The sequence below is a fragment of the Podarcis cretensis genome (genome assembly GCF_951804945.1).
Source record: "Podarcis cretensis genome assembly, chromosome: 2".
Lineage (NCBI taxonomy): Eukaryota > Metazoa > Chordata > Lepidosauria > Squamata > Lacertidae > Podarcis > Podarcis cretensis.
This window is the reverse complement of record NC_137171.1, coordinates 68,610,825-68,637,328: the sequence shown is the minus strand read 5'-3', so window position 1 is coordinate 68,637,328 and position 26,504 is coordinate 68,610,825. Positions and strand designations below refer to the sequence as shown.

At 44.2% G+C, this 26,504-nt stretch overlaps 2 protein-coding genes across 5 annotated transcripts in view; both read right to left on the bottom strand.

The window, feature by feature from the left end:
- Nucleotides 1-26,504, bottom strand: part of SIMC1 (SUMO interacting motifs containing 1) — a 289,791-nt gene that overhangs the window by 260,735 nt on the left and 2,552 nt on the right. The window lies entirely within an intron of this gene.
- The window catches only part of HRH2 (histamine receptor H2), a 34,527-nt gene continuing 24,489 nt past the window's right edge, over nucleotides 16,467-26,504 (bottom strand). The window contains exons 3-4 of one of the 4 annotated variants that reach the window (XM_079968293.1): nucleotides 24,811-24,937; nucleotides 17,025-17,163 (exon numbers count right to left, since the gene is read on the bottom strand). In XM_079968293.1, coding sequence (XP_079824419.1) covers nucleotides 24,850-24,937 — 88 coding nt within the window. In that variant the 3' untranslated portion in view covers nucleotides 17,025-17,163; nucleotides 24,811-24,849. Of the gene's footprint in view, nucleotides 17,164-23,438; nucleotides 23,593-24,810; nucleotides 24,938-26,504 lie in introns of those variants that run through there. The other 3 variants (XM_079968292.1, XM_079968291.1, XM_079968294.1) reach the window with 3 other exon arrangements.

Below are 26,504 nucleotides of genomic sequence, written 5' to 3'. Positions count from 1 at the left end.
GACCTCTGAAGGGCCACATTTAGCATCAGACCTGAGATTCCCTATCTCTGATATAGAAGACAGGAGGACAAAAGATTCCATAGTGCATACATCGTCCTCCTCACCTCTGGGGAAAGCCAGGATGTCAACCTGTCATCTTCTCATCTATCAGCCATTGCTACGCTGACAGCAAACTGAAAAGGGAGGGGAAATGAAGCTGGCCTCAGGAGACACATGGACCAGCTGTTCAAATATCCAGGTGGAAAGAAGATAGCAGAGAAAGAAACAACTTGCCAATTATATTCAAATGTTGTTTTGAAGGTCACTGTACGTTCTTCTTGGAAGTATCCTTCTCGCCCTTTAACAGTGTAGCCAGGACATGGAAAGCCTCCAAAGGCTTTGTCTGGTAAAGGGGGGGATGTACAAAGGTAATAACTAGCTCTATGATGAAGCTCTAGGAGACTTCTAGCTGAGAACAATACAGCAAAAGAATCTGACCAGAGAATTCTATTGGGTCCCTTTAATACAGGGATGGGGAACCTCCAGATGTTGTTTGACTTCAGCTCCTAGAATCCCTGATGACTGGCCATGCTGCTTGGAGCTGATGGGTGTTGGTATCCAATAATACTAAGAGGGCTACAGGTTCCCTATTCCAGCTCTACAGGTCCTTATACACTCACCACCTGCATCTTTACTCAGGCAGCACCTACCTAATAGAGTTTCTGAACTGATTCACTAAAGCAAGGGTAGAAAAGTTGTGGGCTTCTAGCTGTTCTGGATGGGGAAGGGCCATAGCTCAGAATTAAAACATCTGTTCTGCATGCAGAAGGCCCCAGGTTCAGTCTTCAGATAGGGTTGGGAATGCCCCCCATCTGAAACTAGGGAGAACCGCTGGCAAAGTGTAGACCATATTGAGATAGATGGCTCTGTATAAGTCAGCTGCCTATGTCCTTCCTACGTAGCTGGACCAAAACATCCACAGCTCTGATAACATGCTAGCTTGGGCTGAAAGGAGTTCAACATCATCTGGAGGGCCATGGGTTAGCCACCTCTGTGCTAAAGAGTGTGGCATAGTGTTTAGAGTGCTATAGTAGGGCCTAGGAGACCCAGGATCAGATCTCCACTCAGTCTTGAAGTCCAATGGGTAACATTTGGGCTCTGTGTTCAGTTGCTAAATTCAGTAAACTCCCATGTTGGCATGTCCCAGGAGCAGGATGTGGATGTTGTCCAACAAGAAGAGAAAACCATGGCTTATTCTACAATTCACATGTAGGAAACAACAGAGATTTGTGGAAGCGGTTTGGTGCAGTGTTGGACTAGAACTTGAGAGACCCGGGTTCAAATCACTCCCTTAGCCATAAAGTTCACTGTGGGACCATGGGCCAGTCACTTTCTCAGCCTAGCCTACCTCACAGCGTTGCCTTGAGCAAACTGGAGGAAAGGCAGGATATAAATGCAGAAAAAAGTAAGTAATTATCACAGGAAGGGCAAGGAAATACAGGAATATGATGGAGACATACATAATTTTATGCATAAAAAGTATGCATGTGTCAAAAGCTGTGAGTACATGTATGTTTAAGGATACTTGGGCTATGTATTTGTTGGGAGAGGGATGAGAGACCAAAAATAGGAACTGAGTTTGAAAGCCTTTTCTCTGGCCGGTGCTGACATCCATCTTGATGACAAATAGCATTTGGTTTGGTTTTAGGGTTTTAATCAAAGCAATGACTGCTGGAGAGACAAGGGAAGGGAGGGAAATTGATTGGAATACAAGACTGGAAAGAAAAGAAGAAAGCTCCCCCCCTTAGGTCTTCAGAAATGCACTAGATGGCTCCATGCCTGAGCTGTCTGCTTGTCTGTCAGACTTCCCCAGGTGGACCTGAAGCAGAAAGGTTTGTTAGGAGTTGTAATATTACAGTGATGAATAGCGTGCAGTTTTTGCCTTCCAGTCAAGCATACTGAATACAGGCCCATGAAGGTGTTCAGTGTAGGATTGGCTCACTCTGGGTAGAGAAGTCAACACCCTCATATGCCAAATACATCAGAAAGTCCATGTGGCTGAGTGGCACCCTCAGGTGCAAGGCGGCGGGAGGCAGAAGATCAGAGAGAAATGCAGAAGGCAAGGATGATTGGCTACAAAGAGATTAGGGAGACCTTGTAATGTGGACTAAGGTGCTTAGCCTTTGAAAGGCTCATCTAAGGATTAAAATAGGCAATTCTTTTCCCCCAAGTGGCTTCCCTGCACACATGGGAAGTTGCTTGTGAAGGACCAGCACTGTGCAGGATCAGACCCTCCTGCTTAACAGCCAATAAGCAGGAAAATCTGATCCCGCATAGTGCTGCTTCAGGAAGGAGAAAAGGCCTGGCAGTGGTGGGAAGAAAGAGAGGCCTGGAAACTAGGCTTCCAAGATACAAAATTGTTATTTATTACCAAAGAACCAGATCTGACACTTTTGGGGTATGGAGAGGGGAACCAATGCTGGTGCTACCTTATGCAAGTTCTCTTGAGTTGTGCAAACGGTAGTATCAAATGTGGCTTCACCAAATCTGACTAAAAAAAATGGTGGTCAGGAACACAGACAATCTAAATCACATTGGGTTCAGTGTTTCTCAATATCAAAACTCTGAATTCCTTTCAAAAATGTTGTCAGCTTCACACATTCAAAGTTCTGACACTGAGTCTTTAGAATTTGAATCAGAGGGCCTGAACTTTCTTTGAAAATGCTGAGTTCAGGCACGGCCAAGGTGGCTTCTAAGCCGGAAAGTGGAACTGAATCAATTTTTCTAACACAGGCATTGCTTTTTTACAAGCAGTTGGTTTGTCAGATTAGCAGCACCTTTTGTTGCTCTACTCTGCCACTGTTAGGCTGAACTGCGCTCCCAAGGATCCTGCTTACCTAAGCTCTCGTTTGACATCATGACCCCAGTTAATGCACTAGCTGTCTCCTCATATTATCTTCCCCAGAGCTGATGGGGTTTGGGGAGCTGGAATGCTGACTGTGACAGGTTGTGTCTGCTCCGCAGATGACATAGTTCCTGGGCGACGCTTCTCACAAGGAGCTGTTTGGGTCTGCCTTGTCATCTTCAGTTAGCTGCTCACTTGGATTGCATATGCTCCCCCATCCCAGGTCATTACCTACCTTTGGATAAAGGCACACAGACCCCCTTGGAAGCCATGAGCTACTGTGTGTCAGAAGGATACTTGTCCCTACTATACAGATATGACTTTCATCTTCAGGAACTCTCACTTCCTTGGCTGGAGTCTTCCTGATGTTCAGTGATTTCTTTGGCTTTTGACACTTACCTGTAGGGAAGGCATTGTGACACAAGCTGATCCTTCTTCTTGTTCCCAGTGAACCAGATTGCCAGCACACACACGCAACAGAGGAGGCTGTTAGAGGCATTGTCATATGCTTAGATCTAAACTCAGATTATGATTCATGTTTCTGAAGCTCACAGTGGCTGGTGGAGTGAATTCTGGGAGCATACCATGCATGGGGAATGCTAAAAGTGCTTCTGCTATCATGGTTGTATTCCAAATATGAGGGTTATTTCTCTCTAGGTTTGCATTCCCATAGGAAAGTATCAGCTAAGGTTCTGTATGTGCTGTGTTGTGATCTTTAGTTTCATGCTATGCTGGGGGTTTGATAGCTAGTCAGGTGGCTTTCCTATGACTGATGCGAAATATCACAAATCAGCCCCCCTCTTCGTTGTCATTTCAGGTGCTTGCAGAACTAGGATGCGGATTGCAAACCAGCACAGGTAAACATTCCTCTATCTCATCATTCTTCCAGCTGTTTACAAGGCTGTAGGGGCAATTCTATAGCAGTTCCACCCTGTAGGTGGCAAAGCTATGACAGGGGAAGATGGGAATGGTAGTCAAACAACATCGGGAGTGGGGGGTGGGGGTGGTGGCACAGGGTTCCCACTCCTGCTTTAGGACAACAAATCCTTAGCCATTTTGGCAACTGAAGTTCTATGTTGATTGTTCTCCCATGGTCTAGGACAGTGTTTACCAATCTTTTTCTGACAGTGGCCCCCTTTTGATCTTGTTTCCATTATGATAGGAACATAATGAAATATTGTTAAAGCAGAGAAACATGGAATCATGGAGCTGCAAGGGACCCCACGGGTCAACTTTTCTAGTGCAACCCCCTGCAATATAGGAAACTCAGCTAAAGCATCCATAACAGGTGGCCATCCAACCTCTGCTTAGAAACCTCCAAGGAAGGAGAGTCCAGAACCTCCTGAGGAAGAGCCATCTTCCATGTATTACTAAAGGTAAACAACACTTATTTGACCATAGTTATTTGACACAGTAAATACAGTCCAAAAGGTATATTCAATTCAGAATCCTTTATTAGGCATAGGGCATCACACACTGACAAACAACATATACAAACTGTATAAAATACGGGTACAGCAAACACAAGGTATATATGGGAGAATTTTAAAAAGCAAGTGGTCCTCACTGACCTGGTGCAAAAAGATCTTGTCATCTGGAGGAGCCCTGGCTGCCTAAATGAAACACTATAGCCCCCCCCCCACTGGGAGTAAGGCCCACTGAACTCAGTGTGGTTTTCTTCCAAGTAGACACTTCATTATTTACTAGATGCAAATCAGCAGCACCAAATGACCCTGCTCGGCTAAGCGCTGGGGTGGATTTCATCCCAAGCCTTGCAGAGCTGGGACACCACTTCCGATGGCCCCTGTGCCCTTCAGCAACATCCAAAGGCCCTGATCCAATGGGCTCTGGGGTGGATTGCACCCTGTACCCTGCAGAGTTAGTCCCAGGCTGGCCAGCACTGGCCACAGCAACAATCAGCTCCAGCTTGCCCAGCCCTACTCATTGCCACCCCACCACCACACTTACCTGACCTGGTGGTTCTGGATCGCAGGCTCTACTGGTCAAAATGGGAGCCTCAGCGATCTCCCTCTCCCAACAGAAACAAACCAGGGCTGCTCCAAGAAAATGCACATGGCAAAAAGGAGCACTAGGCCATGGTGGGCTGCCTCCTTACCCGCTTGTGATTGGCAAAGCGGATAGCCAGCCAATCAGGATTATTTTTCTTCACTTCTCACTTCCCTCTGTGGCCCCCTAAAATAATAAAATAATTAATAAATAAATAGTTATTATTTATACCCCACCCATCTGGCTGGGTTTCCCCAACCACTCTGGGCGGCTTCCAACAAACACTAAAATAGCCTCTTGCTGTGCCCCATTCACACATTTTTCACCTGTGGCCCCTTAGAATATCCCGGGGCCCTGATTGTGAAATGCTGGTCTAGAACTCAGTGTGAGCTCTTTGCTACAACCGAAACACTTGGACACCTGTATCCATTCTTAAATTGTATTATCTGGCCACTGTGCTTTAAGCAGTTATTAATGCACACATGTCTTCCATGGAATTAATAGGAATTGTAGCATTAGAAAATGCAGGAGATGCAATGTAAGATTCAGATATAGCACTCCTGACAAACAGTCATTCAGCCTGTGCTCAGGTAATACCACCCACCAGATGAGAGCCTACAGCCTCCCAGGACAGTTTGTTCTACAGCTTAGAAAAGCACTGAGAAAATAGTCAGAAGGATAAGACCCCCCTCCTTCTCCCCCTTCCCTCCTGTCTTCCCTTTAAACATGTAGCCTTCCAAGCATAATGTTCAGAAGAAGTGTGGAAAAGATGCACACAAATGTGTGTCATGTTTAATGTGACTCTGAATAATACCCTTGGCCACTTACAGATTGCTCTGGCACATGGGAGACATAAGTTCCATCGCTGGTTGGGGCGACTCCTCTCAGTGCTGCTTCCTCACAGCTGCGAGTCTCTGGCATTAGAAATATTTCCACTTCAACATGCAGGGAATTATTGCCATGCTACTGGAGAGCCATTCACTTCCAGGCTCCACTTGTGACAGGCGTTGCTGCTGCTCAGATTGTGCATATCCAGTGATAATGTTCAAGGAGCACACAAGGGAACCTGGGCAAACACAACTGCCCTCTGGCAGGCTCTCCTCCAGTTGATTTTCTAGAGGGGCCCTGATATCTGAGATTAGCATCCCTCTCCTGAACTCCTTTCCCATTCTCTTGGCTGGGTGAGCAATGTACTTGCTGCCCCTCAGGAGACGCAGTGAATGCGCTGAATCCACTTATAAAAAATGATCTTAATAAAGCTCCCAGCCACACAATTTTGCCTGCTGGTAAGATCAGGGCATGGGTTTTTGAAAAGCGCTTTCTGGAAAATTTTCTCCAGCAGCACAGCTTGCGCTTACAATGTCAACGATAGGTCCCACTGGCACTGGAAATGGATTGACCTTCGGTGCAAAGAGAGCAAAACCATTTCCATGGTTTATTTCAGAAAGCATTAAGCAGCCAGTGGAGTGAGATGTGGTCTGCGGGATCATACAGGGCACTTTAAAGTTGTCTTTCATTTCATTGAAAACAAAAGTGAGTCCTGGGTCAAGAAGCTGGTGTGTGTGTGTGTGTGTGTGTGTGTGTGTGGTGTTCAGCCCCCTCCCCCTCCCATACAAACTGACAGCAACTCAGAAAGTTCAGGGGGCTTGGTACTGAAGATTTGTTTGTAAAATAACAATTGCTTAGAAAGCTCCAACTTGCTACCATCTACTATTTGAAGGAGGCAGGTGCTTTTCTCCCCATCTCACCAAATTGCCCTCCTCTCTGTTGTTTCAACAGATTTTTTTTTAAGCCCTTGGTTGGCTCACTTCTTATCCACACAGATAGAGGAAGCACACCATCAGTGGAGTAGCGTGGGGGGTGCAGGGGGGGCCGGGCGCACCGGGCGCAACATCTGGGGGTTAGGGTTAGGGGTAGGGTTAGGGGGCGCAAATCCACGGGTTAGGGGGCGCAAATTACTTGCCTTGCCCCGGGTGCTGACAACCCACGCTACGCCACTGCACACCATGAACCATCTGTGGATAGAGAATCTTTGGGTTTATATTGGAAGACAGCTTTAAATTTCCCCTGGGGTGAAAGTGAGAGCTGGCCATAGTAAGTAATGGAGAAAGTCAGAATTTTAACATGGTTGTGATTGGGCACCAGTGTGTCCACACACAACAACACATACATACACACACAAAGATAGCAGCGGAGACATGAGGTGGTGTTTTTTTTAAAAAAAGAAAACCACAGGTCTTATTTCATGTGAAAAGTTTATTTTTAAAGCAGTTAAAAAAATCACCTGATCAATGCAAATTCCAATGCAAACACAGTCTGTTATCTCTATATTTCATATCAGGGGAGGAAGGTTATGGCTAAGAGAGAATGACTTATGACAGCCTTGCAATGTGGTCCCCATTTTTATTCTTGGGTGACAAGTTGTACCGGTCCACATTCCTTCTCCTACACAACTATTACCAGCACACACACACGCTTTCATCCTAGTCAGCCTATATTATTTGCTGCTGTAATTGAAAACATAGTGTGAAGTGCTTAAAACTAAAAGTTTCCTTGTGAAGTAACAAAGGCTCTGTGACTAATGCAACAGTTTTGCAATTAGCCTCCTCCAGCTTAGGCTATGTAGTGCTTTCAAATGGCAGCACATTGTGTCCCAGACTGAACCAGTGTTGATGTGTACCAAGATATGGATTTTGTAAGGGGCTTCATGAACTTGACTAGAAGCCCACAGGGTGCAGTGGAGTGAGGAAAGCTAAAAAACCAGCACACTGCTTCAGCACCACCTCCCTATCCTGCTCCTAACAAGGAGCCCGCAGGGTACAAATGGGACAAGGTACACTGGAAGGACAGATTGTGAAGCTGAGGCTCCAATACTTGGGCCACCTCATGAGAAGAGAAGACTCCCTGGAAAAGACCCTGATGTTGGGAAAGATGGTGGGCACAAGGAGAAGGGGACGACAGAGGAGGAGATGGTTGGACAGTGTTCTCGAAGCTACCAGCATGAGTTTGACCAAACTGCGGGAGGCAGTGGGAGACAGAAGTGCCTGGCATGCTCTGGTCCATGGGGTCACGAAGAGTCGGACACCACTAAACGACTAAACAACAACAACAACAACACAGGTAACTGCAGCATCATGGAAAGCTCCCAGTGAACCACTTCCTCCAACACCACCTCCCTATCCTGGTCTTGATGAACACCACTCAGGACAATAGGGACAAGGGATGCAGGTGGCACTGTGGGTTAAACCACAGAGCCTAGGGCTTGATCAGAAGGTCGGCGGTGCCGCAACCCCAGAGTCGTCTGCGACTGGACCTAATGGTCAGGGGTCCCTTTACCTTTTAGGTTGGTAACTGCAGCACCATGGAAAGCTCCAAGAGAGCAATTTCCTTCAACGCCACCTGCCTTATTCTGGTCTTGACAAAGAGCAAGCAGAGCCCAACAAGGAGCCCACATATGGGAATAAATCGTGAGCATCATGGAAACCTGGTGGAGTGGAGAGAACACATGGGGCAACCTTTTCTCAGGATATAAACTCTATAGGAAGGACAGGGAAGGATGCACTGGAGATGGTGTTACTCTATATTAAAGAAGGCATCGAGTCCAGCAAGCTAGAGATGCCCAAAGTGGCATACTCCTCCACAAAACCATTGCAGGTGGTATTTCCAGCCCCCATTAGTAATATAGTACTGGGATTGTGCTACCGTTCCCCTAATCAAAACACTCAGGGAAATACTGAGATCAAGAAAGCATCGAAAAGATTAGATATTGTAGCAATGGGTGACTTCAACTACTCTCACATAGACTGGCTACATATGTGTTCCAGTCATGACAAAGAGGTGAAATTTATAATGACCATAACCAAAGATGCTGCTGGAATTGACCAGAGTGGTGGCAACCATAAGCCTAATCTTGAGTGGTTCCCAGGACGTGGTGCAAGATGTTAGTGTCGTTGAAGCAACTGGAAGCAGTGGCTATGGTGCTAATAAATTAAATAGTCAAGTAATTGGCCAATTGCCATGACAACACAACATGCTTCCACTGGATTTCAAAAGAGGAAACTTTCTCTCTTTTCCATCTCACAGGTCTCTCTGAATCCCACATTGCCCCCCCCTTTCCCTCTCTGTAACTGGTAGTGGTATCTCTCCTGTCTCTACACCATCACATAATGCCTGGTTCCAATTCCCCCACATACTTCTGAGTTCAGAGTAGTGATACAGAGATTGTTCCATCCCCACCCCAATGCTTGATGGGCTTAGCTGTTCCAACAACAGTGAGAAAGGACCACACCCAATTGCTATTTGGAATTTCCCCAGATAAGTGACATGTGGTCAACCTGCAGGTCTTAAGTTGTGCCGGTTGTTCCCAAACACTTAGCATCCAAGAAACAGAAAGCTTTCCTTTCATACGTCTGACCCCTTGTGGATCTGTGAGTACACTACTTCATACCGTCATTTTCTGTGGGTTGATACTCCTGTTTATTGTTGATTTTTAATGCAGCCTTACAGCAGTGAAGGGAAACAGGGCATTAACTCAAATTTACAGATAATTCTAGTGAATGCCTTATTACAGGATGTTCCAGCCCATTTATAGTTCAGCTGCTATGATTTGTTATTATTTATTTAAAGTATTCATGAATCGTCGTTCTGCCCACAAGGGGTCAGGCATATGAAAGGAAAGCTGAACTTTCTATTAGATCATGATCATTTCTTTCTCCCACACTGATAACAAATAGTTCTGTAGCACTTTAAAGATATTTATTATGGCACAAACATTTTGTGGGCTGGAATCCACTTCATCAGATCTGTTGTGTAAGTCAAGTGCTCTACGAACTGACTAAATGTCCTCATTTCAACTTTCTCTCACTTTCTTTTCATCATTACCGTAGTGAATAATGCTTTATATATCCCAGATCACTCATATACAACAAAGAATGGCTGTTTATAATGGATACATGATTTAGCATGCAATTCTGTACTTGAGTGCTGGCTAAAGTGCTATGGGATTTGGTGGAAGCCCCTTATCATCAGTGGAACTATCCAGATACACCAGGGGAACACTTTGCAGGCAGAACAGCTCTAGCAGTGAAAATACACTGGCAGTGAAATGACTGGAATGGAGTGGAGTTGTGGGCAGTAAGGAGTAAGCGTCAGTTGCTGCAGAGAAGTCAGCATGCCTTTCACATAGGTGAGAGGTTTGCTTGGGCCAGTACAAGTACAAACAGTTGTTGGCACAGATGTTGCAGATTTCTCCCAGCTTCCCCCTTTGCAAGCGCATTAGTATGAAAATTAAAAGTTAACATTTCAGAATTGGGAGCTCTTTTCCAAGACCCCAATTAGCAAATCTTTTCATCCCCCAGGGTTACAATCTAATAATCAAAAAGCAAAACCAAGCCCCCAAACCTGATTTGATGAATCAGGAGAACTGCTGTAACCATTTTTTTTTTTTTTTGCTTTGCATGGTAATTAAACACTTCAATTGCAATTATTTTTGCAATTAGATTAGTCTGTAATTGTTATCTTAGGTAGCAGGCCTTTTCATTTTCTTTTTTTATTTGGGGGGTCAGAATGATTTCCCATGGGCTAGAATGGGAAAAAACTTCACAGATATTTTGAAGTCCTGCCCTCCCTAATTGCTAAGGGACTGGTGGGATCCATCATATCATACAGATGTTTCCAATAAGCTTCTTGCACCAGTGCATTACCATTTCCTTGTAGTAGTAGGCATGATATGCAATCCATTTCCTTATGGGCTAAGCTGCATGCCCCATTATCTAAGCAACTTGTCTCACTGAGTAACAACAGTGCCTTGCCTTTATCTTGCATCCAGTCATCTATCCTACCCAGCATTTGACATCCAGCTTGTCTGTGACTATGTCTCTTCCTTCTTGCCCTCCATACCTGTTTGCTTGATCTGGTACCTGATACACACATCAGATTTGTGAACATCATTCAGCTCCTCCATGATAATATGACAGCAACAATCACAGATAACCATGGATCTCAAAGTGAACCATTCAAAATGGGATCAGGTGTTAAACAGGGTTCTGTTATATCCCCAAATCTATTTATTATTTTCATTGTCATGATCCTACACTTTGTCGAAGGGAAACTCCCAACCAGAGTAGAAATCATATATTGAATATTGATGCCGAAATCCAGCATCACCTGAGCTCTGCGAGTGCAGCTTTCTCCCGATTCAAGTGCAGAGTGTTTCAGGACTGGGACATTCGCAGGGAAACTAATATGTTTATTTACAAAGCTATTGTACTACCAACATACTGTATGCTTGTGAAAAGTAGACCACTTATAAATGCCATCTCCAACTCCTTGAAAGATTCCATCAATGGTGTCTCTGAAAATTTTTACATATCACTTAGGAAGACAGGCGAACCAATGCCGGTGTACTGGAAGAAGCAAAGATCACCAGTGTCAAAATAATGATTCTTCAACATCAACTTTGTTGGACTTGTCATGTTGTGCAGATGCCTGATTATCGTCTTCCAAAGCAACTACTCTATTCTGAACTTTTAAATGGTGTAATGCTGTGTAATGCTGGTGGTCAACAAAATAGGTTTAAAGACTCGCTCAAGGCAAATCTAAAAAAATGTAGTATAAACACTGACAACTGGGAAACACTGGCCTGCAAGTGCTCCAGTTGGAGAACAGCCTTTACCAAAGGTGTCGCGGACTTTGAAGATGCTCAAAATCAGGACGAAAGGGAGAAACATGCTAAGAGGAAGGTATGTTTGGCAAACCCTCACCATGATCAACTCCTGGCCAGAAACCTATGTCCCCACTGTGGAAGGAAGTGTGGATCCAGAACTGGCCTCCACAGTCACTTACTGACTCACTGTTAAGACCCTGTTCATGGAAGACAATCTTACTTGGCTATGAGTGATCACCAAAGAAGAAGAAGACACACACCAGCCTGTTCATGGCAATGTTTCTGGCTTCTGGCCGATGTCCCCATCACCTTGTGCCAGACTCAAACTCAATCACAGTCTGTTGCAAGCCAGGACCCAAGCCTGACAATGTGTGAGTTATTTTTCTGCACCTCCATCCAATGGCTGCTGTAATATTTGAAAACATGGCAGCACATGGACAGAGTCAACCGCACAAATTTTCCCACACACTCATTACCTGATCAGGATTTGCAGGTGAGGGTTTGGTGGAAAGTACCCATGTGATTAGCGATGCGGGTGGTGCTGTGGGTTAAACCACAGAGCCTAGGACTTGCTGATCAGAAGGTCGGCGGTTCAAATCCCCACGACGGGGTGAGTTCCCGTTGCTTGGTCCCTGCTCCTGCTAACCTAGCAGTTCGAAAGCACATCAAAGTGCAAGTAGATAAATAGGTACCACTCCAGCGGGAAGGTAAACGGCGTTTCAGTGCGTTGCTCTAGTTCATCAGAAGCGGCTTAGTCATGCTGGCCACATGACACGGAAGCTGTACGCCAGCTCCCTTGGCCAATAAAGCAAGATGAGCGCCGCAACCCCAGAGTCGGTCACGACTGGACCTAATGGTCAGGGGTCCCTTTACCTTTACCTTTACCCATGTGATTAAACCCTGCTAAATCACACGGGCAGCACTGTAAGGTGAAGCCAGGGGAAATAAGCTAAAGGGACCTTATGGATGGAAAGTCAGATACACACACCACAACAGGATCTATATCAAATTAGGCCTATTGAATCATAGAACCACAGAATTGTAGAGTCATCTAGTCCATCCCCCTTGCAATGCACGAATTACAACTAAAGAATAGAATAATAGTAAGTGATCAGATTCCATGTATACATGACCACAGACTTTTAGAGGATGCTAACCAGTGAGTCCTTCCCAAGGGCCATAACTCAGTGGGAGAGCATCTGCTTTGTATGTCAAAGGTCCCAGGTCTATTCCCCGGCATCTCCAGGTAGAGCTGGGAATGTCCACAGCCCAAAACCATGGAGAACTGTTGCCAGTCAGTAGTGACAATACTGATCTAGATAGACAAGTGATCTGACTTGATTTAAGGCAGCTGCTCATGTTCCTATGCTCTGCTAAGGCCTGCCAGTCTAAAGGAACCATGTGGGTAGGGTAAAGATGAGACAAAGGCATGAGGAAATGTCTCGTTTTTCTTTGTGGTTACAAGAGTGTAGGAGCCGAATCTTTACTTTTGAACTTTGGGCACAGAACATGCCACGTGACATAAAAATAGCAGAATTAGCAGAGGAAGAGAAAGTGGGAAAATATGATTCTCTTCATTGTGTTGCTACTCCCCATTCTAAAACAGCTCCATGAATTTTGACATTTCAACACTTCAATACAGCAGAAGGATGTTGAAAAGGAGATACTCCTGGTTCCAAAACTTGTACACACAAGTGTTGCTGCTACTTTGATCAAGACAGTTCACTCAAATAAGATAGCTGATGATTCTGAGTTTAGACTACTTGCTTCGCTCACATCCATTCATTATGAAGTCAGTGAGCTGGTCTATCCAGTTTCAATGCAGCCTGTGGACTCAGGCTCAGAGGCCTGCTTCATGCATTGTGCTTTCCCTTTGAGAAAAGATCCTCTACATAAAAAAAGCATTAACACTCTGTGCAATTGTTAAGTATGTATTATATGAACTTGTGTGTATTTTGCAGTATGTCAGCAGATGTCAAGAGAGTGTGGTCACATACTGCTAAAAGGAATTTGGAAAGATCCAAGAAGAACAAAACATTGAATTCCTATAAATCTCCTGGCAAAGAAAAATAGATAAAAGTTACAATCGTTATATGAGAGATCCTTGCAGTGTTCCCTCACATATTAAAAATTCCACCAGGTTAAATAAAATCTGAGCTCTCATGCCTTGCTGTAGCAAAGAGCTTTGAGGTTTGTTCGATGGCAAAATTTACAACACATTCCCAAGAACTGACAAAACAAAATCCTCTCTCTTTCTCTTCCTGATTCATCAGAATTATTTTTGTTCCATTGACAGTAAATTTTACAGTTTCTGGGAGACATGAGGAAACAAGTCTCATGTATTGAGCGAGCAATGCCAGATTTGCAGGGAGTAAAAAATATGTATCTGGCAGGTAGGTGGCACTGCTAAGCCTTTCATTGCAAGTTTTTGCTCATGATTTCCAAACCTGAAAGCTGTCCATTACCATAATTTTCCCTCTTTAAAGCAGGACGGGGAACCTTTTTCACTCCAGGGGTCGCTTTCCCTCTGGACAACCTTCTGGGGACCCTATGCCAGCAGTAGGCAAAGCCAGAGGCAAAAGTGGGCATAACAGCAAGTGCAAATCTTACCTATGTACAGCAGGTTAGTCCCCCCCCCTGCACTCATATATTCCTCCCCAGCCAGGCAAGCAAGAAGCATTATCAAAGTTCAAGGACTCATTCTGCTCAGAAAACAAACACTCAAGGGTGGTGCAAAAGAGGGCAGGTGAGTTGTGTGGCAGGAGAGGGGTGTGTGGCCTGGGAAAAAGCTCCAAGGGCTAGGTTGTGAGAGCTGAAGTGCTCCATTGGCCCTCCTGGCCTGAGTTTCCCCATCTCTGCTTTACAGCCACAAACATAATTCTGAACATGGTGGAAAGGCTCCCCACCACCTGTCCCAGTTCCAGTTTCAAGGAGATTTGGAGCAGAGGCCACAGGCGGGGAAGAGGTACCAGTAAGCATCCCTCCCTGCTTCTGTTTCTCTGCTCCAAATCCCCAATCCTCCTCAGCTACTTTTCTTTTTAAAAGACAATTTGTCTATGAAATGTGTTGTTCATCCCTTGGGCTCTTACTTTAAATCAACTACTTTGTCAAAAGCCAGGTATAGCAGGTTTGCTAGATGCCCCCTGTCAATGTGTTGTTTATCACAATTCTGACATGCAGAGGGACCCTCCAGTAAAACATGTTGTTGACCTGTGTTAACAACCTGAGGTATAAAAGCATGCCCAGCTCTTTTTTGTGCTCTTGCCAGAAAAGCCAGGCACATTGCTGCAGCCACTATCACATTTTTAGGTTGGTGGGCAGACCTTGCATATTATGCAAATGGACAGCTTTTACATCAGAGTCCACCCCCAGGTCCACCAAAATTTCTGGGCTCCATCTTTTGAATTAAACAGCTACCTTTGAAGGTGATTCGTAAACCACAACTAATCCAGAATGCAGCTGGGTGGCTGGGAGTGGCTGCTGGGACCATATACCACCGGTCCTAAAGGATCTTCATTGGCTCCCAGTTTATTTCTGAGCACAATTCAAAGTTTTAGTGCTGACCTTTAAAGCTCCAAATGACCTTGGCCCTATATACCTGAAAGAGCATCTCCACCCCCATCGTTCTGCCAGGACACTGAGGTCCAGCGCCGAGAGCCTTCTGGCGATTCCCTCAATGTGAGAGGTAATATTACAGGGAACCAGGCAGAGGACCTTCTCAGTAGTGGCGCCCACCCTGTGGAACGCCCTCCTATCAGATGTCAAGGAAATAAAGAATTACACAACTTTTAGACATCTGAAAGCCCCGTATTGGGAGATTTTTAATTTTTATATTTTTATTATGTTTTTAGATATGCTGCAAGCCGCCCAGCTAGATGGGCGGGCTATAAATAAAATAAAATAAAATAAAATAAAATAAAATAATAAAATAAATAAATAAAATAAAATAAAATAAAATCTATTATTGTTGTTATTATTGTTGTTGTTATTACCAGCCTTTTTAAAAATTTCAGATTAGTCATTATGGTTCATTATTATCATTATGCAGAGACCATTTGTTTCTGTATGACAATTTACCCAACCACCACCATACCACATAGCACCCTTCTCCATTTTCTAGTTCCTCCTCAGCCTATCACAATGTCCATGCTTATCTATAGAATGAGATTACATTCTCACTACAGCCAACCAAAGAAAACTAATAAATCTTTAATAAAAATATATTATTATTACTTTTAAAAAGAATGAGATTACATGGTAGGAGTGGTCCATGAACGCCATCTCTTATGTTCTATTGCTTCAATAGTGGCTCAGTTTCTAATATTGTATATCTAATGCAAAATTGGCAGGGTCATGGGTATCTGGTTGTCGGGTTGTCGGGTTGCAGAAGCAGAAAGGAACAAACCAGGCTACAAGCTGTATCTGCCCTCAAACCGCATACTGAACAACCGGCCTCTGGGGTGAAAACCTTGTGGCCATTCAGCAGGAGAAGAGTTCCATTCTTCACATCTCCAGAAGTTTTTTATTAATCATATTTGAAATTTAAACACATCTCACACATTCCAAAGTGTATGGGATACTTTGTTCACACACCTTGTGTGCTCTTCAAATAGTGCTTGTTACATAGCTGTTTGGATAGTTTAGTAGATTTTTTTAATCTTTGAAAATAGCATCCCATTGACACCAGCATCCCCATTCCACCCCCAAAAGGCCTTCACACTCTACCATCCAAAAGTATCTGGGTGCAAAGTGTATGCCATCCTATCATGAAACATTAAAAGGTAAAATGCCACTTAACATTTAAGCAAAATACCTTTTCTGTTGTTTCTTTCTTTCTTTTCCCCTACTGTTTTTGAATAGAAATACATTGAAGACCAATGTGAAGACTTGATAAATAGAAGCCAAACACTGTTGAATCCTGAAAGCTAACATTTATTAAATATTCAAAACATTTGTCAAATGCACTTTATCAGATGTTTTGGAAACCACAAACTATGTTGAAAATGCAAGATGACTCCATATTGAATACTGTCAATGCAAGAAATATCTCCAGGGCATAAATATGACATTTATAGGCTAACAGGGCAATAAATGCCTTGGAGTGTAATGACCATACCAAAAAGAACGAAGTCCTTCCTTTTTGTCACTTCCTCCCAAGCCACAGTTATTTCCTGTCCTAGATGTGGACAGATAATCCTATGGGTATGTACAGTCATGCATCTCCAAGTACTTCTGGATTCACACCACATTTATAGTCAAGAGTCTTTCAGGGAAATCGAAGTCCCTGCAGAGCAAGCCCCCTATTGAACCATCTTGAGAAGACTGAGATGGTGCACCTGATGCAACAACCTTCAAGCAATCTTTGAGCTACCTTGAGTCATAATTCTCTACATCCAACTTCATCAGAAAGCAGGTCCTGGCTCAGGTGAAGATACAGTAGATAACTGTATGGGGTGCAGAAGGTTGCCTTGTCTTCCTTGCATTTGCCACTGGCTGATCAAACATTGGGCTCCACACATCTCTCTTGGGAAGAACCTTGGCCAAACAGAGACTTTGACAGCAGGGCAGCATAGGACAGGGTGATTTATCACATGGTGGGTTCAGATTCCTACAAGGGGAACAGCAATGAAAATAGTTCAGACTGACAATTAGAAGATACTTTTAAATATTTCCTCAATGATTCCCCAATGTTCCCATTTTCAGAATCTGCTTCCTTGTTCCAAGTACACAGCAGGCTATGTGATGGTGCTAGACATGTTGAGGGCTACAAAAAAACAACAAAGCAGATCAGATCAAAAGAATGTACATTCTGCGAGGAAATACAGGGTCCATTTCTCCAATTACTCAGTTACGTTCTTCTATGATAAACAATTTAGAGCTGGAAAATGAGTAACTACTAGTGTAGCTTACAAATGGAGAGATGTCAGAAATCAGTTTCGATTTACTATCTGGAAGTGAACTATGAAGAATGTGCATAAGCCACAGATTATAGTGCTGTTTGGGACAGAATGGCATGCACTAAATCTAAGCCATGTATTATAAGGATAAAAGCATTTAACTACCTATTCATCTACTGTACAGCTGTGGAAGTGAGACAAAGTGAATGCTGCCATCGGGGATGATGATCCAAAGGCACATTTATAGTGCATTCCTACACAGCTCTGCTCAGAGGTCCCTCTGAGTTCAGTGGGACTTACTATCAGGTCTGTGTGAATAGGACGGTGGCTTTAAATGGTCAGATCCCAGAATTATCAGAGCTGCTCTAGATCGGGTTTTTTTAAAAAAACCTGAGACCTGCCCATTAAACCAAATATAATGCATAAAATGGAGAGGGGCAAGGGGAACAAGTTCCATTGTGAGGCTGTACCAGAAAGACCATGGCAATGGGAAGACCAGACTGGCCACAGACATAGGCCAGGGAACAAGCAGCTGTAGGAAACTTGCTTCCCTCTTCCTGGCTGAAGAACTCTGCTCCAACTGCCAGTTGTCTTGCAACAGATGTGTGGAGAAGAACAATTGTCTTGGAGACCACTTGATCAAAAGGCAAATGTGCCTTTAAGAGTAGCAGCTGGATATATTTTGAAAACCACAGGAGAAAATGACAAAAGGGAAATGATACTGTATATGATGAAGAAGAAAGCCTCACAGATGCAATGAGCTGTATGTGGTCTGCAGCAAATATTTCAGTAGAGGAAATGAAACATTAAGAAAAAGGAAACCAAGAAGAAGAGGTAGATGCCTGAAAAGCCCCCCACCCCCAACTTTCATTGCTACATGTGGGGAGGGGAAAACTAGAAGCAAAAATATTCATTTCAATGGCTCAGTATGTCTTGTCTGTTAATTGGAAGGTTGGTGGTTCAGTCCCACCCATGGACAGTTGTGGGCAGGATTCCTGAATTGCGGGGTCCTCAGATGGTCCTCAGGGTCCCTTCCAACTCTACAGTTTTTATGATTCTATGAACAATATGCACGTCCCTTTAAAAGAGACAAACTGCAGTGTTACATGTAGCATGATATTTCCCATTCCTTCCCTAACATATTCAATTTAACCCCCCCCCATTGGATTGACCTCTGTTTCTTTGGGAATGACTTGGTTTATTTCCAGTTCAGGCCAAATTAAAGTCCCCAACCCCTGCCCCTTTCCTTTTAAACCACATTTAAAAGGGCCCAACCTCCCTCCTTCTCACCATGTCTGGAATCCGTAAATGCCAGTTAAAGGGAACTGGGGATGGGGGCAGTTGAGAAGTGAGTTGCTGCTTGGGCAGTAGAGAGTATGTAAGCAAGTAATTCTTTTCTGCCTCATATTTTAAACCGAGCCAGGAAGAATTCAGGGATGTGACGTCTGCCTCTTCTCAGAGCTGAGCATTATGAGCCTCCAAAGTTCACTTACAGGGGAGTTTTGCTGGCATCCCTACAGGCCTGGTGCCTGCCATCCTTGCTAGCACAAGGGAAATGTCTTGCATACACAACTATAGCTTGAATTTTAGCTGAAGTTCTCTGGCTGATGGGTTTGTAACAGACAGAGACATCTTTGCAGGGCAAGTTCAAACCAGTCTCTCTGAGAGTGGTTTACCACAAAGCTTCTGACTCAAAGACGCTCACGTGGAGTTGTCATCTGGATAAAACAGCATATTCACATGGAAGCTGTGCATATATCTGCCAGGATTCTCACAAGTGTGGTACCCCTTGCTCAGCCACCACAGTTGCACAAATGACAGCAGGGTGAGCACAGCCCTCATGTAGCTGCTCTGGAGCATCTTGATCAGTCCCTTTGCATGAGTTGTCCCACAGAGGCATCAAACATTCTTGTGGCACTGGGTTATCAAAGTGCTCTTGTGGAGGCCACCGGCTCATATGAATTTTCTGTAGGCCAAAATGCAACAGTGGCCTACTCAAACTGTTTGAAGGGTTTACTTTCAATTTTCAACTCCATTTGCCTGCTTTTCTATAAAGTGTTTAGGCTGCATAGTAACATGAACATATGTGTTAGACAGATGTTGTACTATTAAGCTATCTTCTTCTGTTTCCTCCTCAGTGGGGTAGATCCACTGATGCGAAGCAGAATGTATCTGTAATCTTTCTTCCTGGGGTCAACAACCTGGAAAGAGCTTGAGAGCAATCTAGAGTTAGATGTCAGCGAACTACTTGAGAAGTTCTCATCTGGCCATTTTGCCAACATGAAAGGTTTTAATAAGAAAAGAAGGTTAATGCTCCGAGTGAGAGATCTGAGCAGACCTCAGGGATGAGGTTTGTCAGTGACATGCTCAATTACATGCCTAGCAGTCAGCTTGGTCAAGCACAAAAGCTCTTCCTTTTCCTCTTTCAGCCAGGCCTGGCCCTCATCTTTATTCAAAAGGCACCACTCAAGTGCCCCTGCCATCCTCCTGCTTTTAGGCTTCTGAGATGGATGCACTCAAGGGTCACTGACTGTCACATCACTACCACGGGGCCAAGAGACACTTGCAGCGAAATCTCATTTCAAACCTGAAGAGGTGACTTGATTGCACTTTCTAGCTTGTAAATCCGCCAGGAGCAGCTGCTTGTGGGCAGTGCTGCTTCAAGTCTCCATCCGGCTGTTTGCCTGTGATCTTGTGCAAGGTTATAAGTGCGCTGTGTGGAGCCAGCACAACAATTGTATCTGCCTTTTGGCAGTCAGGTGACCTCTAGGTTTTTCCCCCTTCTTGTGACACAGTCAATAAAGCTGAGACATGTTATCAGCAAGAGAGGGTCGTGGGACGGTATGCAGAGGTGATTCTGTCCTTACTTTGCTAAGCCCTGCCCAGGTTTTCCAGACTCATGGCAAATAATCTCAAAGTCTGACTTTCCATGTATGACTCAGGGCTTATCCATGCTTACCCTTCCACCTCCGCGCTTTCCAGCCACTTTAAAGCTCTGGGACCAAGCTCCCCGCCTTTTTCATTCAAGAGCTTTCCCTGTGAAAACCTGCTCTTTAAAGCTGGATCGGAGCAAGAGGCAATCCATGAAAAACCCAAATTACTGTTTGTTGCCCTTCAGCTTGAAAGAGTGGGCTTTCATGGAGAAAATTCTGGAGTAAAGGGGGGGGGAGAGTTTCCAATGTGGAGCTTTAAAGTGAGGACCTGTGTCTGGAAAATGTGGGGCAAAAGGGACATGTGGATTAAGTCCTCAGACTCACTTTCAGTCATCACTGCAGATCAAAAACATGTAAGGGGGGTTAAATAACAATGCATTGCCTGCCCCACTAGGAATGCTTGCTGAAAACGGAAGTCATTTGCATTCTTGGATAGCTGAAATGGGTTTGTGGAAAACGTATGTAAATGATGGAATCTTCAAAAAGGCAGCTACTGACATGCAGCCACCTCTGGGACACCCATAAGAACTGGCAGAAATAATAATAAAAAAGAACAGCAATACTTGGAAAGGCAACAGAAAGCAGTTGCTAAGGTGGAAATTTCACAGTAGGGTTTTTTCCTTGCTAACAGTAGGTATAGAAGGCATTAGAGCAGGCATAGGCAAACTCCGGCCCTCCAGATGTTTGGGACTACAATTCCCATAATCCCTGAGCACTGGTCCTGTTAGCTAGGTGTGATGGGAATTGTAGTCCCAAACATCTGGAGGGCCGGAGTTTGCCTATGCCTGCATTAGAGCTTGCTCCTGCAGGACTATCCCCTCTCCCCACAGGGTCATATACCGTTAGCTGCCCTGTGTGGGGTGGAATCCCCTGGTGACTTTTGGATATGGTTTATTTATTTTAAATTGGACTTGCAAACTGCCTTGAACTGATTTCAAAGGCAAGACAAAAGCATATGTGTGACTGTTTCAGTGTATTTATACATGTGTTTACATATACCTGCCTTGTAATGAGCAGGATATCTTGCAAACTAAAAGCCCCACAAGGACTATCACATGTAGGGGAAGCACATCCAAATGAGAGAGTGGGTCTTTCTCACTAAGTTACATGCTGTGCTGTTCTATCACATCCTGTACATGCTGAAGCAGAGTGATAAAATTTCTCCTTGGCAATGTGACCTGTGATAGGCTTTCTATTATCTCACTCTTTGCTTTGCAGAGAAAGTACAGGGAATGTGACGACGGTGGTGACACTGCCTGTTCAAGCATGTTAACAATTTTGTGTTAGTTCTGCCCTTGCTCTCAAATCCTTACATGATTTAGCCTGCATCTTAGGGGTGCTTCCTTATGATGTACTGTAATATGTGACAGGAAAATATACATTTTTTAAAAAGTAACTTGTTTCAAAATCCGTTAGTGGGTGAGACTTGCCAGTCAATGGGCTTATCCACACTCCTGCTTGCCCTGTGCTAAGAAATCCAGGATAAGCGGTTTCCCCATCACCCCGCTTCTTTCCCAAGGAATACCTCTTTAGCTCTAAATTGGAACTAACGGCAAGCTGCAGAAAACCTGAATTTCCCTTTGCTCTGATTGAGTGCAAAAGAGCAGTTCCCCCTGGGGAAGCAGCAGGACAAGAGGAACTGTAGGTAAGCCCAACGAAAGCAGATTCCTCATTTTGTTTAGTCAGTACTACAGGGCAGAACTATGTGTTATTTATTTCCGCAATTGTTTGTTACGATGACAATACATTATGAACACAACAGCAAGAGGTGCTTGCATGGGCAGGCTGCTCTCTCCATCTGCTGCTCAAGATGTGTTTGTTTTCGGTTGGGAAAAAACTCATTTTACAGTGTTGGAAAGAACTGGGGACTAATGCAGAAAGGGCTAAGCACTCATGACCATCCAGCCTTTCAGATTCCTTCTGCACTCCTCATTCTCTCACCATTATGGTGGAAACATGGGCCTAGTGCTCCCCTTAGGGCAGTGGTTCTCAACCTGTGGGTCCCCAGATCTTGTTGGACTACAACTCCAATCATCCCTGAGCTCTGGCCTTGCTAGCTAGGGGTGATGTGAGTTGTAGTCCAACAACATCTGGGGACCCACAGGTTGAGAACCGCTGCCTTAGGGACATAGCAACATTCTTTCTCCTCATGAAAATATGTGATGCTATTTTCATTTTATTAGTATCAGAAACTTGGAGAAAATGGTTATATCTCCCTTGTCCTGTGAGAAATGAGTAAGCGGCTGACTGGATGTTACTGGAACCTAGGGGAAGTTCCTGAAGGTTATTCGGGGGAAAATCCAAAGGGAGCCCAGAATGTGAAGCAAGAGAAATACTGGGATGTCATTTTGCGGGCCTATTCCAGTAACTCAGCCAAACAGTTATTTGTAGAGATGGACAGTGGGCCATTCTTAAGAAATCAACATTAGTCATTCCTACTCAAGCACTAATGACAATACTAGGCCTGTCTGCCTTTCACTCTTCTCTCAGGCCTTGTCCCAAGATCCCTCGTCCTACCCACAGACCCTTCCACAATTCAGCTCTGCAACCATGTTGATTTATTTCTATCTTTGTAAACTACTTTGAGATTTAGCTATCATGATAAGTGGTAGAAGGCATATACTTTAATGTTAACTATGTTGTGGGGATGCTGCAGAAATCCTGCACTGATCTCATGACAAACACTCACTGGAAGCAGCTACAGGGACAGGAAAACGGTATTGTATCTGCCTGAACTGGAAACAAAAGGGGTTGCTCCATTCCTGTCTACGAACCAATCTGGGGTAGGGTTGCCATTGCTGTTTTCTCAACAGAGGTTCTGCACCTTTTAGCAGCTGTGCAATGGACAGAGATCGCATAAGCTGTGCTGTTTTTCCCTAGCATGGAGATGCCTGGCAGCTGTTTATAAACGGAAGGAATGTCTCTCTGGGGAAAAGACACAACACTACCTAATCCAGGGATTCCTGTTGGCCGTAGAAGGAAGGAGATTCAACTGCGCTATGCAGAACAGCTTTATCCCTTTCTAGATGCGACATCCCTTGTACTCACCCAAGTGCCCCCGATTTTAAGCTTCCCCCAGCAGAAAATCTAACTTTGTCCTTCTGTCCTCAATGGTTTTTTTGGAAGAGGACAGTGAGAGCTATGTCACAGTGACCACTGTTAACCGCCTGGCTTGGCCTGTGTGCACTTTAGGGAAAAGGCCCAGAGCTGAAAAGGTTAAAGAGAGAGAGAGAGAGAAAGAGAAAGAAAGATTTGTCAGTGACACAAGACAACAGTATGCTGAGAAATATATATATATATATATATATATATATATATATATATATGCGCGATTCAGACTATTATTATCCTGTTACTTGGCTGCACGATAACACATTGTGTTCCATGTGCTCTGGTTTATGTTATGCTCCAGTTCCGAGATGAACAGGCAAGGAAAACCAGAATTACAATTCAAAGCAGTCTCATTTGCGACCGGTAATGCAGTTACTTCTGCAGGGAAAATGAGCATATTTCTCCTCATATTTGACAGGTCCAAGCAGCAACCTGCAGATCACCTCCAGGATCAATGTAAACATGAAAGGGACAAGACCCAGCTGAGGTCTTGCCGAATTATAGAAACAGGTTGGTTCTTGGGATCGAAAGCACAGCTTGGTTGGATGTGGCTGGTAGGACTTAACCCCCACATCCCCACTTTCCCCCCTCAAGCTGCTCTGCTTCAACCACTTTTTCTCCCACCAGTAGTCATGTCTGGTTTTGGAGCTTGGCTGGGGGTGGGGGGAAACAACTGGGTTGCAGTTGTTATTGTGGAACATGTATAACCAGAGGGATGGTTCAGCTCCCTACCACCACCCCCCACACTGATGCTAGCTTGTTGTTTTAAATTTAGATTCCCATGAGTCTGCTTCTGTCTCATGTAGTTCCTTGTCAATTGGTAAGGGAATGTGCAGTTGGTCTGCCTAAAGTAGTAGTACTCAAACTTTCCCACCCATCATCCACTTGAAAACTACTGAAGGTTGGTGGACAACTTAATGATTTTTTCGTCTGCTGCAGCAATCATAATGTGCTGCGTTGGGTGCTGTATTATTTTTAGTTGTGATCTTACAGGCTTGCCATGGAACACCTGGATGCAACTTGTCAACAGACCACAGTTTGGAAACCTCTGGTCTAAAGTAAAAACAATACTGAAAAAGGGTGTGGAACTTTCTGGTGGAAAAAAGGTTCAAAATCTGATCTGAAATTCACCTCAGACAGGAGTCTAGTTTTGCTTCTTCATATAATACAGATTAGTATATTTGACTTCAAAATATACCATCTCAAGAAGAATAAATATAAGCACAGATCAGAATGCCTTCTGGAACAAAGCAAGAATGTGCATTTCTTGTTTTACTCTAGGATCTCAGTGTTTACATTCTCAAGATTACTCACCCTATAACTTTAATCATTAGGGTGGTCATATGTTGTATATTACAGAGGACAGTCCTCTGCTTGAATGCATCCTCTATCTGAAAGGCTGGGCCGTCGAAGAACCCTAAGAAGGAAGAGCAGGAGGGGCCTTGAAGTTGCCCCTCATCAGTTAGTCAGTTGGTCACAATCTTCCCTACCGTTGTATTTCTATTTAAATTATAATACTCATTCTTCAATTCATAGCTATACATATAAATTAGCATATGCATTTTAATGCAAACATATGCCCTCATTTGTCCTCTTTTTTGCAGTATGAAAGTGGCCACCCTGTTCATAATACCCTATGCATATCCTCCAACACAACGTGGCCCAAATCCAGGGTACCATCTTCCTGGTCCGAAATCCCACATGAGTCACATGATGCATGTGAGATCGTGGACCTGAAAAAAAGAGCTATTTGGGGGTACAGTGCCCAAAAACACATGTTTGGGGGCCCTGTGTGAGATCGCTTTTTGGGGGGCCCAAAATTGTACAAGAGCAAGATGCCCAATATGGCTGTATTTTTGCAGGGGGAATTGGGATGTCCTGGTTTTTCTGGGACAGTTGACAGGCATGCCTATGCTGAGGTGAGTACCTCTAATTAATTATGTTGCTCAGCATAAATCCCCCCCCCCTTCAAACAGGTTCATTCAATGAGACAAAGAATGAGTGCTGGTGCCATATACACAGGGTAGCCTTGCCAGGGTCACCCCAGGAAGAGTGTGTGTGACACCTCCAGCCTTGGCTCATGCGGACTTGCTATCTGTGTGAACTGACATCACTACATGAGTAGCATTAATGTGGCTGCTGAGATTTCCGAGATGCTCCTTTGAGATGCTGCCATCACGGAAATGGTATTTATTTGGAAGACTTGATACCTCACCTTTCGGGGACAAGAGTCCCCAGGTCAGCTTGCAGCATAATGAAAAACAAATGCATATGAAATCACAATAATATCACAGTAAAACATACAAAAGAACTGAGAGTTTAAAAAAACAGAACAATGCTAAAAACCAGTTGTAGCAGCAGGGTGCAATGCAAAAGCCTGGTGAAAAAGAGGTATGTCGTGAACATTTGCCCAAAGGCTAAAAGAAAGAGAACCAAATTGGTGTCCCAGGTAAAAGCACTCTACAGTCTTGGTGGAATGAGAAGACCCTTGCTGAGAAGACTCTGTACTGTGTCTCAGTTGACAGAGCCTCTGAACACTAAGACAACAAGTCCGACAGACTTAGAATTATAGAGTTGGAAGGGACCCGAGGGTTATCTAGTTCATCCAGGAATCACAACTAAGGAATCCCTGACTGATGACCATTCAACCTCTGCTTAGGAACCTCCAATGAAGAAGAGTCCACCAAAAAGGCCATTCATATAACAAACCATTTAGAGCGCTACAGTCACCAGCAACTGAAATTGCATTTGGAAACAAACAAGAAGCCAGTGTAGCTCACATAACTCCAGAGTAACATGCTCTATGAAGCAGATCCCAGCCATCCTAAAATCTACATGGAAGCATTGGCTTTTACACTTACATGTGACTGGGGTCTGGCTGCAAGTCGTGTGGCAGCATTTCAGGTATCAAAGACAAGGTGACTCCATTGTAGAGAATGGAGAGCTCTGAACTGGATTGCCTAAGTATGTTGCAGGGAACATTCAGACAAAGTAAATGCTATTTTATT